Genomic DNA, 14,361 nt, shown 5'->3' with positions numbered 1-14,361 from the left:
GGCATCGCAGAGTCGGACACAACTGAGCTACTGAACTAACTAAGAAAAAGTGTAGGAATCCAATTGCTATTAAATGACAATGCTCAAATACTTCTTTGCTATTCACATTCTAATTTGTGTTATTCATTTATTATTTTCCAAAAGTTTATCAAGCAAGAGAGACATGTACTTGCTCATGCATAGCTATGTGCCAAACACATGAACAAATCACCTTTATTAAGTAGGTTATTAATTAATTCCTTTGGTGAACAGCATGTATAAAGATATAATGTGACTTTTTTAATGTGCCCTTTATTAATTTTTTTAAATGCTTCATCAGCTCTATCAAGTCTATTCATAAGTTTTCCAAATGTTCAAATACAATTTCAAATACTCTGCCAATTCTTTTTCTTTTCAGCTCTGCAGAACTCTCTCCTGAAGTTCTCTGATAATGTGTCTAGCTTTTAATTTTTATATCTACACTAGATTAAATAGCAGAAAGTTATGGACAGTGGACCTGCTAAGGCAAATAACAATTTATGTAAACAAAAAAAAAAGATTCATAAACAAGCCTTCTTAAATTAAGCGATCTGTTCTTAGAGCATTGCAAATCATGAGCACACTCTGTTTATAAATTTTGCATTACTTTTTCTAGAAAAAAAATCTAAGGATTTAAACTGAAGCTACCAAGTCCATCTGATTTCTTAATACAAAAATCAATTGCAGTGGTTTTCTACTTTTTCAAAAGCCTCATTGATCAAATACAAATAGAGTAAAAGCCATCATTAAATAATTTCCAGGCACTACATATTCAGACTTCACGATCACAGATCAGCTGGTAGGACATACTGATTACCAAGGCAACTTGAGGATGTCTGCAGGATCACCAAAGCAGATTCCATTTCCAAGGACAGAGTCCTTCTCCTTCTCCAGGTGAAATTACCCAGCTGTGGGTAATTTCTATGGAGGCCCCTCCAGGCCATTGTTTCGGATGATCTTAGCATACTCCTTGGCTGATGTGTAAGGGACTCGGGGTCTTGCTGGATCTTCAAAATCAACGTGGAAGAGACCAAACCGGCTGTTGTATCCCTGGTTCCACTCAAAGTTATCCAGGAGAGACCAGGCACAGTATACTTGAAGATTGACTTTGTCAAGTTGGATAGCTAAAATTACAAAAACAAAAATTTACCAATTACTCAAAGATTTTATGGAAACATAGACAAAATCATTGATGACCAGTATGGGTGGGTAGCTAGCCTTCTCCTGCTGAAGCTCATAGTGGAAACAGAAGAAGCCTTGTTTCAATCCTCTTTTCCAATTTCCTGTTTTAAACAAGCATGGGCTTCATTTAGGAAGTTAGATTACACACCTTGTTATTTGTCAGCCCCCCTGCATCACATGGGGGAGCTCTTTAATCTCTGAATTTCAGCCAAGTCCAAGTATATAAAAGACCCAATTTTTATTAAAAGTGTAAATAAATGAATAAAGAAATTATGACACTAAAAAAAGTTAAATTACATAATTCTAAACATCTGGGGACTTCTCTGGTAGCACAGTGGATAGGAGACCACCTGCAGGGTGGTGCAATGCAGGGGGCGCAGGTTCGATCCCTGGCCCAGGAGGATTCCGCATGCTGGAAAGCAACGATTAATAAGCCCATGTGCCACAGCTACTGAGTCTGCACTCTTGAGCCTGCTTGCTGCAGCTGGAGAGGGCTGGGTAAAGCAACAAAGACCCAGTGCAGCCAAAAATAAATAAATAAAATTAAATATTTTTTTTAATACAGTAACTTTTAAAATTAAAAATTAAAATAAATATTTGGTTATTCATTCATTTTGAAATGCATTTTATTCATTCATCCATTTACTCAATGCATGTCTTTTCAATACCTACTATTTTTCAGATATGAAACACACATATACAGAGTTTCTCCTTAGTACCCTAGAACTGCACTCAGTAAAAACACTACTAACTTCTAAATTCAACTCCAAGATAATCTAGAAAGCTCAATGATAAACTGGAAAAAAGTGATAACATAGCTGAGGAGGCCCCAGGTCTTACTTTGTGTCCTTATGACCAAATTAATATATATTTTGTAATTCTGGAAGTAGAACCTCCAAGATGAAAACGACCAGCACAGGGTTCTGGCTGTGTTTTACCCCAGACTAAGAAGGTACAGAAATGTTAGGGCATTGTCTCTGCCCCATGTCTAAACTCAGAGTGGTGCCAAAAACCTAGACCACCTCCTCTCCAAATGCACATATGTACAAGCAAAACATCCTATATCATTTCATCTGCAGATGCTCCAGAGCCCATCCATGGACTCCATGGTCAGATAACAAAGGGTGGAGAATTCTCTAAGTACACTAATTTCTATCTTTTAATCAGTGAATTAAGTTCATTTTTAATTGGCATCTTAAGTTTGGAAAACTCTTCAGTTCAGTTCAATTCAGTCGCTCAGTCATGTCCGACTCTTTGCGACCCCATGAATCGCAGCACGCCAGGCCTCCCTGTCCATCACCAGCTCCCGGAGTTCACTCAGACTCACATTCATCGAGTCCGTGATGCCATCCAGCCATCTCATCCTGGGTCGTCCCCTTCTCCTCCTGCCCCCAATCCCTCCCAGCATCAGAGTCTTTTCCAATGAGTCAACTCTTCGCATGAGGTGGCCAAAGTACTGGAGTTTCAGCTTTAGCATCCTTCCTTCCAAAGAAATCCCAGGGCTGATCGCCTTCAGAATGGGCTGGTTGGATCTCCTTGCAGTCCAAGGGACTCTCAAGAGTCTTCCCCAACACCACAGTTCAAAAGCATCAATTCTTTGGTGCTCATCTTTCCTCACAGTCCAACTCTCACATCCATACATGACTACTGAAAAACCATAGCTTTGACTAGATGGACCTTAGTTGGCAAAGTAATGTCTCTGCTTTTGAGTACGCTATCTAGGTTGGTTATAACTTTTCTTCCAAGGAGTAAGCGTCTTTTAATTTCATGGCTGCTGTCACTATCTGCAGTGATTTTGGAGCCCAAAAATATAAAGTCTGACACTGTTTCCACTGTTTCCCCATCTATTTCCCATGAAGTGATGGGACCAGATGCAATGATATTCATTTTCTGAATGTTGAGTTTTAAGCCAACTTTTTAGGTTATATGAATTTTTTTTTTTTTTTTGGTTATATGAATCTTTGCATTGAGCATTTTATTTCCTTAAAACAATAACAAACAAACCTTATTTGTGGGATTCACTAATATTTGTTTTATGGTGCAGAAATTAAAGGGCAGGTTTTCTTTATAAGATAGACATATTCCTAAATAAGTTTGGAGAAGGAAAGGGTAACCCACTCCAGTATTCTTGCCTGGAGAATCCCACAGAGGAGCCTGGCAGGCTACAGTCCATAGGGTTGCAACAGGTTGGACACGAATGAGCTACTAACACAATTTCTTCCTAAATAAGTTAGATGAAAATGAGCATTTATATAATAAATCAAATTTTAATTTTACCAGGGATTGCTTTCTTTTTTTTTCTTCAGTTAAGAACTAAGTAATTGTTCAAATTTTTATTTTGATGCACCAGAGATTGCTTTCAACCCAAATGACTCTTCTAACTTCAGCAAAATAAGATCTACCTTTAATTTTTCCTGTTATATTTCTGTATTTTTCTGGTCTCTCGAAAGTACTATACCCATGAACATGTGGTGATCTCCAAATCTTGGAATATTTTTTCACTGTAGATATTCCATAGACAAATGGAATTGTTTTTACTATAGATATTCCTTTGACAAACATTTTCTGACAGGTTAACTGATGCATAACCCTTTGACCTCTATGCATGGAGGAATGCAAGGGGCTTTACCTAGAAAGTGCCCTGTGAATGGCCTCAAGGCAGGAATTAAACCAAACTGGACAGATTCCTTTGCAATGAAGTATTGTTGGAAAATGAAATATATACCATTCAAGCACAGCAAGCTTTACAGGAATTAAAACATTCACTAGGTATTCCTTTTCCTTCTACCTGTCCACCTTGCCACATGTGTCTCCTCCCCTATCAACCACAATCTGCAAATACCAAATTTTTAAATAATCTTTTTATATTTAATTTCTGGATGGAATATATCTAAGAATGAAAATGACCAAAACCAAACACCAGGCAAGAATATAGCAATCTTTTTTGACTACTTTATAATTCAATGTGGGGACACATGAAAATCAGCACTTTTTCTTTCTCATTTGCAGATCTACTGCTCAACAAGCCAGTCTGCCAGGTATGAAGCCAGACAGTTTCTGAAAGCATGCACAGTCCCACTCATCATGTACAAAAGGATTGATTCATGCACTAAGCTGGGGGATAAAAACGATGCCCTGCCTGCTTGGAAGGGAACAAAAAGGAAATCTTGACAATTTCATCATTATCTGCCAGGAGTTCCGCAGCAGGCACTAAACGGCCCAAGTGACACTGGTGGATATCTCTCCGTTTTCATTGCAGGGACGCTCAAGTAGAGAATTACCTAGTTAGGGCTGAGGAGCCACCCTGCTGGAGTCCTTCTCATGGTGCTACCACTGAGAAAAACTACAACACCGTACTGGGACCTGCATGCCTCTCCTGTTCCAGTCTCCTCAAGAACAGAAAGAAACCACCATCGCATTGCTTGTCACTGTGATTTATGAAGTCCCAAATCTATGCAGGAAAAATATACTCCTGTGAATCCACTCTCTTTCTTTAAGCAGAGTTTCAGGCCAAGTAAACACAGACTGACAAGAACTGCAGATGAGTACCGAGTACCTGGGGATGTGAACAAGACACCCATCCCGGAATAACCAGAGTTTGGTTTTGAACTAAAAGACCAGTAGGAAAGGTGTCACGGTCAGCAGGGTGAATATAAAGATGAAAGGATTTCTTATCTCATAGCATTGGAATGATGTTGAGTCATTTACAGAGATGGGGGTGGACTGAGAGTGTGTCATACAGAGTGAAGGAAGTCAGGAAAAGAAAAACAAATACCGTATACCAGCACATTTATATATATAGAAGCTAAAAAATGGTATAGGAGAACCTATTTGCAGGGCAGGAATAGAGACGCAGATGTAGAAAATGATGGGTGGACACTGGTGGTGGGGGGATGAGTTGGGAGATTGGGATTGATGTGTATGCACTGCCGTGTATAAAACAGATAGCTCATGGGAACCTGCTGCATAGCGCGGGGAGCTCAGCTTGATGCTCTGTGATGACCTAGATGGGTGAGATGTGGGGGAGGCTCAAGAGGGAAGGGATATATGTATACATGTAGCTGATTCACTTCATTGTACAACAGAAACTAACACAATATTGTAAAATAACTATACCCCAATTAAAAAAAGAGGCAAGGAGAAAAATATCTAAGGTTTATTAATATATTATAGCCTCCGGCTGTTCTCATTATAACTCCAGGGTTATATGCACACACCTACACATGCACACACACACACACGCACACACACACTCACTGCCCAGTGTTGACCAAAATGAAAAGGTTGAGGAGGCGGTCCTTCACCAGACTGCTCTCTCTACACAACTTCAAGCTCAAAGTGTTCCCCAAACCATGCTCAGGTTCAGTAAGTTGCTACAAGAACTCTCCAGAACTCACAGAAACCTCTTATAGTCAAGGTTATGGTTTATTCAGCAAAGGATACATATTAATATGAGCCAAAGGAAGAGGCACACAGATCAGAAACCGAGGGGCTTCAAACAGAAACTTTCATTGTCTTTTTCCCTAGGAGTCAGGACAACTTGTCCTCTTGGTGCTGACATGTGACAATACATACAGAGGACTGCCAGCCAGAGAGGCTCACCTGAGCGTCAGTGTCCAGAGTTTTCACCGTAACTGTGTTATCAACATATTGGCATGATTGACTAATTGTTCATGTGAATGAACTCAGTCCCCAGGTCAAGTGGCGCTGTATGACCCAAAGCCCCCGACTCAGGCACACAGTCAGTCTTCCAGTGAGACTAGCCCTTACCCTAAACAAAGACATTCTGTCATATAGCAATAGATTTTTCACCCAGAAGCTGAGGACAAAGGGCAATCTACTCTTTGGGCAAAATCAAATTCTTTACTACACACACACACCTATTTTAGAAGCTGACCATTTCATGGTATTGTGCAGATTCTCCTCAATTTATTGACCTAAGTGGTGCCATGATTATGCCTGTGTACTGCTGCTGTTCACAGCAGAGAGAATAGAAAGGAGAGATAAGAAATTCCTCCTCAGCGATCAATGCAAAGAAATAGACGAAAACAATAGAATGGGAAACGCTGGAGACCTCTTCAAGGAAATTAGAGATACCAAGGGAACATTTCATGCAAAGATGGGCTCGATAAAGGACAGAAATGGTAGAGACCTAACAGAAGCAGAAGATATTAAGAAGAAGTGGCAAGAATACACAGAACAGCTATACAAAACAGATCTTCATGACCCAGATAATCACGACGGTGTGGTCACCAACCTAGAGCCAGACATTCTGGAATGTGAAGTCAAGTGGGCCTTAGGAAGCATCCTACCAATAAAGCTAGTGGAAGTGATGGAATTCCAGTTGAGCTATTTCAAATCCTAAATGATGATGCTGGTAAAGTACTGCACTCAATATGTCAGCAAATTTGGAAAACACAGCAGTGGCCACAGGACTGGAAAAGGTCAGTTTTCTTTCCAATCCCAAAGAAAGGCAATGCCAAAGGATGCTCAAACTACTGCACAATTGCACTGATCTCACATGCTAGTAAAGCATGTATAGATGTGACAATTGGACTATAAAGAAAGCTGAGCACCGAAGAATTGATGCTTTTGAACTGTGGTGTTGGAGAAGAGTCTTGAGAGTCCCTTGGACTGCAAGGCGATCCAACCAGTCCATCCTAAGGGAGATGAGTCCTGGGTATTCATTGGAGGACTGATGTTGAAGCTGAAACTCCAATACTTTGGCCACCTGATGCGAATAGCTGACTCATTGGAAAAGACCCTGATGCTGGGAAAGATTGAGGGCAGGAGGAGAAGGGGACGACAGAGGATGAGAAGGTTGGATGGCATCACTGATTTGATGGACATGGGTTGGATGGCATCACCGACTCCTGGACTCCAGGACTTGATGATGGACAGGGAGGCCTGGCGTGCTGCGGTTCATGGGATTGCAAAGAATCGGACATGACTGAGTGACTGAACTGGACTGAACTGAACTGAACTGAAAGTAATGCTCAAAATTTTCCAAGCCAGGCTTTAGCAGTACATGAACCATGAACTTCCAGTTGTTCAAGCTAGATTTAGAAAAGGCAGAGGAACCAGAGATCAAATTGCCAACATCCATTGGATCATCAAAAAAGCAAGAGAGTTTGAGGAAAACATCTACTTTTGTTTTATTGACTATGCCAAAGCCTTTGACTATGTGGATCACAACAAACTGTGGAAAATTCTGAATGAGATGGGAATACCAGACCACCTGACCTGCCTCTTGAGAAACATGTATGCAGGTCAAGAAGCAACAGTTAGAACTGGACATAGAACAACAGACCGGTTTCAAATCAGGAAAGTACATCAAGGCTGTATATTGTCACCCTGCTTACTTAACTTATATGCAGAGTACATCATGAGAAATGCTGGGCTGGATGAAATACAAGCTGGAATCAAGATTGCCAGGAGAAATATCAATAACCTAAGATGTGCAGATGACACCATCCTTATGGCAGAAAGCAAAGAATAACTAAAGAGCCTCTGATGAAAGTGAATGAGGAGAATGAAAAAGTTGGCTTAAAACTCATCATTCAGAAAACTAAGATCATGGCATCTGGTCCCATCACTTCATGGCAAATAGATGGGGAAACAGTGGCTGACTTTATTTTTCTGGGATCCAAAATCACTGCAGATGGTGATTGCAGCCATGAAATTAAAAGATGCTTGCTCCTTTGAAGAAAAATTATGACCAACCTAGACAGCATATTAAAAAGCAGAGACATTATTTTGCCAACAAAGGTCCATCTAGACAAAGCTATCGTTTTTCCAACAGTCATGTGTGGATGTGAGAGTTGGACTGTGAAGAAAGCTGAGCGTGGCAGAATTGATGCTTTTGAACTGTGGTTTTGGAGAAGACTCTTGAGAGTTCCTTGGACTGCAAGGAGATCCAACCAGTCCATCCTAAAAGAAATCAGTCCTGAATATTCGTTGGAAGGACTGATGCTGAAGCTGAAACTCCAACACTCTGGCCACCTGACGGGAAGAACTGACTCACTGAAAAAGACCCTGACGCTGAGAAAGATTGAAGGCAAGAAGAGAAGGGGATGACAGAGGATGAGATGGTTGGATGCACCACAGACTCAATGGACATGAGTTTGAGTAAGCTCCAGAAGTTGGCAATGGACAAGGTGGCCTGGCATGCTGCAGTCCATGGGGTCACAAAGAGTCAGACTTGCCTGAGCAACTGAACTGAACTAAACTGCTGCTGTTGCTATTTATTTGCTAAGTTGTGTCCAACTCTTTGTGACCCCATGGACTGTAGCTCACAAGGCTCCTCTTTCCAGGGGATTTCCCAGGCAAGAATACTGAAATGGGTTGCCATTTCCTTCTCCAGAGGATCTTCCCAATCCAGGAATAGAACCCAGGTCTCCTGAATTGGCAAGGCAGATTCTTCTATCTGCTGAGCCACCTGGGAAGCCCATGCTTGTGTATCTCATGTTACAAAGGACTAGAAATCGGGCACTCAGAATCAATGGGATTTATTTCCCCACAGTTTATAAAGAGATAATCTTTGTTTTCAAGATTGCCTAGGACTTCTGTAAGACATCCATGAATGTGACACAGTTATTAAGCTACAAAACAAACTAATCCACAGAGCCAAGCTGCCAGGGAAAGAATCGGCAGACAGGTCCACAACAGTGCAAAAGACAGCAACTTCACAGGGGAAAAAGAGATAAAGCCCAAGAATGGATGAGAAGAAAAAATTATAGGCTTCTAGATTTCCATGTGTCAAGTAATGGTAATCTACACTCCCCAAGAAAGTAGTGAAAATAAGTAAACATGCTGGATACATTTTTTTTTTAACCTTCAAAACAATGGAAAGCTGACAGTTTCATAGTGACTTACCAGGACAAAGCAGGAAGTGAGAACTGAGATTGGTGGGCATGGCAGCCACTTTTGCACGATGAAATTTTCCAGTCTTAGAACATCAGAAACTTTTTCTCTTTTCTGGAGTGAGAATAGGTGTCAAAGAATTGTAGTTTGAGAACTCTCACACAGAAAGCTAAGATCTCAAAAGACTAAAACTTCAGGGTGAGGGTGAGCCAGAAGGAAACCGGTCACTGGAAAATCACAAGTCACCTGGTGGTTCAGAAAATGTCAAGCAATATGACTGATGTCCTTATAAGAAGAGAGAGAGTCACCAGGGGTGCATGACCACAGAGGAAAAACCAGAGAGGGCACAGTGAGAAAGCACTTTTCCAAAAGCCAAACAGAGACCTCAGGAGAAGTCAAACCTGCTGATATCTGAACTTTGGACTTCCAACTTCCAGAACTGTGAGAAAACAAATTTCTGTTGTTTAAGGTGCCCAGCCTATAGCATTTTGTTACAGCAGCCCTTAGCAAACTAATATAGGTTGAGGATGGAGAATTTCTGTTCTTAATACATTCCCTGAGTGATTTTTATATTTAATCAAGTTTTAGGCTCATAAGCTCTGACGGGTAACTACAATTTTTGAAACCCAGCTTCCAACCCCAGAGCCATCCTCTAGAGGCATACGTTAGACAATCTTCATCGGCCCCTCTCCTCAACAGTCATAGCTGGAGGAGCTCTGTGGAGAGACACAGCCATGTGTGGGCTTCAGACATGGAGAACCACTGTGAGACCGAGGGGGAAATGCTGCATGCTTAGGAGCGTCAAATGCCTATTCATCCCACTGCTTAGTCCATACCTAGCCTTATCCCCGGAGAAGGCAATGACACCCCACTCCAGTACTCTTGCCTGGAAAATCCCATGGATGGAGGAGCCTGGTAGGCTGCAGTCCATGAGGTCGCTAAGAGTCGGAGACGACTGAGCGACTTGACTTTCACTTTTCACTTTCATGCACTGGAGACGGAAATGGCAGCCCACTCCAGTGTTCTTGCCTGGAGAATCCCCGGGACGGGGGAGCCTGGTCGGCTGCTGTCTATGGGGTCGCACAGAGTCAGACACGACTGAAGCGACTTAGCAGCAGCAGCAGCAGCCTTATCCCAGCAGATTGTGGGAAATCATCTCAATTCACCACGTGGGATGGGTTGATTGGATGCTCATACAAAAGATGTGTGCATCCAAAGCCCATGAGTGTGTCCTTACTTGGAAAAAAGGGCCTTTGCAAATGTAAATGAAGGAGCTCAAGATGAGATCACCATGCATAATGTGTCTGTGCATGCTCAGTCATGTTCCACTCTGCGATCCCATGGACTGTGCCCCGCCAGGTGCCTCTGTCCATGGAATTTTCCAGGCAAGAATACTGGCATGGGTTGCCACTTCCTATTCCAGGAGATCTTCCCAACTCAGGGATCAAAGCCATGTCTCCTGGCTCTCCTGTATTTGCAGGTGGATTCCTTCCACTGAGCCACCTGGGAAGCCTCTGTCATGCATAATGGTGAGTCCTAAATACAGTGACATGTGCCCTTAAAAGAGAAACAGAGAAGTTATACAAGGAAAAGGGCAATATACATGGAAGAGAGGCAGACACTGGAGGGATCTCCTGCAAGCCAAGGAACGCCAAGGCAGCCACCAGTAGAGAAGCTGGTAGAGCAGCTTGTACCCAGGGGTTTCCCAGGTGGCGCTAGTGGTAATGAATCTGCTTGCCAGTGCAGGAGAAGCATGACTCTCCCTCGGAACCTCCAGAAGTTGCTGATGTTACTGATAAACCTTCATTTCAGACTTCTGGCCTCCAGACCTCTAAGAGAAGACATTTGTGCTGTTTAAGCCACCAAGTTTGTAGTAATTTGTTTCAGCAGGGACAGGAAACAGACACAACAGACTCTCTGGGGTAGATGCCAACTGGGTTCCAAGTCCCAAACCACCCACCTGATTCTGCTCAGTGCTTATGAGAATCCCTCTCAAGGCCCACAAAACTGGAAAGAGTAAGCCTTCCCAGGACACAATTCAAAGCAGATTTTCTGGCATCCGTCCCACACACGAACTTTGAAAATGTGTCTCTCAGAGTTTGGTGGATGTGCACAAGAGCACTACAGCTGGAGGACAGCTTCAGCTGTTAAACAGTTCCCGAGAGAACTGGCATGCCAGCCGCTTCCCCTTTCTTTAAAAAAGTAAAATAAAACATCAGGAAGATCTAAACATAGAAAATCCATAATAAGCCGTCCCCTCCCACCCCCAACTCCAGGTGAGTATCAGTGGCCGGACAGCATCTGTGAAAATGCCCAAATAATCCTGAAGCTGGAGGCCGCACCTGAACATGGAAACTCTTCGAAGCAAAAACTATGACTCTCCAAAAAAACAGTCTTTGAAAAGCAAAGGCTCATTTATAAATATTTTATAGGAAAATGACAATTAACCAAAAACGAGCTTAAAGATTTCTTAATTATCTGCATTGTTCCTATTACTTAGATTAGATTAGGGTGGGGGTGGAAGTAAATAGCAAGCAGATGAAAGGTATCATTTAAAGCTGTATTTTTATTTATTTATAAAGTGGATGGGTGGATAGGTACACATTTGGAGCCACCTTCTGTAGTTTCTCCATCAATATTACTTTTACAGTTACCTCCGCTACAGTACATAAATTGTAAGAACCAAAGTTCTCAGCACATAAAATTGTCTTCTATTAGAAAAGCTGCCTTCCATGTCCCACTCCCTCCCTTTCTTTCTTGCTGCCTTCTTTGCTTTCTTTCTGGGATTTACTTTCCTTTTCTGTAAAATGAGGATGATAGCATTTTCTTCCAAGGATTGTGGTGGGTATTAAATCAATATAAAGTTCTATGCATAATGCCTAGTTTATAGTAAATACTCAATATACACTACTTGTTGGTACTGTTACTCTTGTTATTTTTCTCAGAGTCTGGAAGGGCAATGAATGAAATCTGTTTATTCTCTTCCTCCCATCTGGCTCCAAACAGCTTTCAGAGCATGTAGAGTCAGCACAAAACTGTTCAATGCTGAGAACCAGAGAAAGCAGGGCATCAAGGGAAGTGCAGCATCTGGGGCCGGGTTTGTGCCTGGTGGAAAGGGTCAGTTGTGGGTCACAAAAAATAAATCACTAAAGACAGGGGCCTTAGGGTAAGGCTGCCAGAAACACCGGATGTTGCTGAAGCCTCCCTGCAGTACACTGGGAGGTGGGAACAGCATCACTTTAGGTTTCAGGGATCCACATCCATCCTTGGGGCTTCCTCAGTGGCTCAGAGGTAAAGAACCCCCCTGCCAATGCAGGAGCCACAGGAGATGCAGGTTCGATCCTGGGTTGGGAAGATCCCGTGGAGTGGGAAATGCAACCCACTCCGGTATTCTTGCCTGGACAATCCCATGGACAGAGGAGCCTAGTGGGCTGCAGTCTGTGGGGTCCTAAAAGTCGATCCCATGGCCAGAGGAGCCTAGTGGGGTGTAGTCTGTGGGGTCTTAAGAGTCAGACCCAACTTAGTGATTAAACAGCAACAACACATTCATCCCACATTTATTCAATAAATATATATTGTGTTAGGAATTGGGATCATAAGAGTGAACAAAATAATCAGCCTCTCTTTTTAAAGAGCTTAACAGCCTATATGGAAGACATATCTTAATCAAATTACCACCCTGTGAGCCTTTAATTACAATCTGTGAAAAGCATTATGAAAGGAAAGACATGGGAACTATGGGAAAGAACAGCATATTAGCTAACATTTATTGAGCATTTGGGTACCACTGTAAGGGTTTCAGGTATGCATTAATTCATTCAATCTTTACAGTAAACCTGTGAGTTAGATGGATATCACCATTGTCTTCATTTTACACAGAAGGGAAGTGATGCACAGAGAAGTTCGGTAACCTTTGCAAAACTCAAATATCAGGTAACTAGGGGAGTTGAGACTGGAACTCAGGCAGGAAACCGATGGAGCTCTAACACTATACTGAGTCTGTGCTTGTTTTGTTTAAAATGCCAAGTTTCTTTTTTTTTTTTAGCTTTTAAATTTGTATATACTTTTTAAAGGTTACTTTCCATTTACAGATGCTACAAAATACTGGCTCTATTTCCCATGTTGTACAATACATCCCGGAGCCTATCTTACTCCCAATAGTTTGTACCTCCCACTCCGCCACTCTTATACTGCCCCTCCCTCACCACTGCTAACCACTAATTTGTTCCCTATATATCTGTGAGTCTTGTTTCTTTTTTGTTATATTCACTGGCTTGTTGTAAAATTAGATTCCACATATAAATTAGTAGTATACATTTGCTTCTGTCTGAATTATTAGTATAATGCCCTCCAAGTCCATCCATGTTGCTGTAAATGGCAAAATTTCCTTCTTTCTTATGGCTAAGTAGTATTCCATGGTGTGTGTGTGTGTGTGTGTATTACATACCACATCTTCTCTATCCATTCCTCTCTATCCATTCATCAATTAATGGACACTAGATTGATTCCATACTTTGGTAATTCTTTGGCAATTGAAAATAATGTTGCTATGACCATTGGGGTGCATATATCTTTTCAAATTAGTGGTTTTCACTTTTTTCTGATATATACCCAGGAGTGGAATTGCTGGGTCACATGGCAGCAAGCATGTGGATAAAAGGGAACACTCTTTCATTGTTTGTGGGAATGTATCTTGGTGCAGCCACTGTGGAAAACAGTATGGAGGTTTCTCAGAAAACTAAAACTAGAACTACTATCCTACGTCTTGACAATATGCTATAGTGGAAGATCTATCTTAGTCAGGAAGGGTGAGAGAACAGGACAGAGGGAAATGGAAACAGTTTCTTGGAATGAACTAGAGCTGAGAGCTCAAAGACTAGCCAGACTTATCACATGCTACCAGTCAGGTTCTTTCTTGCTGCTGCTGCTGCTGCTGCTAAGTCGCTTCAGTCGTGTCCGACTCTGTGCGACCCCAGAGACGGCAGCCCACCAGGCTCCCCCGTCCCTGGGATTCTCCAGGCAAGATCACTGGAGTGGGTTGCCATTGCCTTCTCCAAGGTTCTTTCTTACTTTTAAGTCATAGAAGCTGACCTTGACTGACAAAGCAATAAAGAGGTGAAGCGGCAGTTGAGCGGCATAGGAGCAGCGGCAGAGAGGACACACCCCACGTCCAAGGCAAGGAGCAGTGGCTGCGCTTTGCGGGAGCAGCCGTGAAGAGATACCTCACGTCCGAGGTAAGAGAAGCCCAAGTAAGATGGCAGGCACTAAAAAAGGGCATCAGAAGGCAGACAAACTGAA

At 42.2% G+C, this 14,361-nt stretch overlaps 1 protein-coding gene across 1 annotated transcript in view; it reads right to left on the bottom strand.

Annotated features, from left to right (window-relative positions):
- Nucleotides 1-939: 939 nt before the first annotated feature.
- Nucleotides 940-14,361, bottom strand: part of LOC128049997 (cytosolic beta-glucosidase) — a 123,240-nt gene continuing 109,818 nt past the window's right edge. The window contains exon 5 of the mRNA XM_052642300.1: nucleotides 940-1,142. Coding sequence (XP_052498260.1) covers nucleotides 940-1,142 — 203 coding nt within the window. The remainder of the gene's footprint in view (nucleotides 1,143-14,361) is intronic.

The sequence above is a fragment of the Budorcas taxicolor genome, chromosome 6, assembly GCF_023091745.1.
Source record: "Budorcas taxicolor isolate Tak-1 chromosome 6, Takin1.1, whole genome shotgun sequence".
NCBI classification, from domain to species: domain Eukaryota; kingdom Metazoa; phylum Chordata; class Mammalia; order Artiodactyla; family Bovidae; genus Budorcas; species Budorcas taxicolor.
The sequence above is the reverse complement of the archived record's forward strand: the minus strand, read 5'-3'. Positions and strand labels throughout refer to the sequence as shown.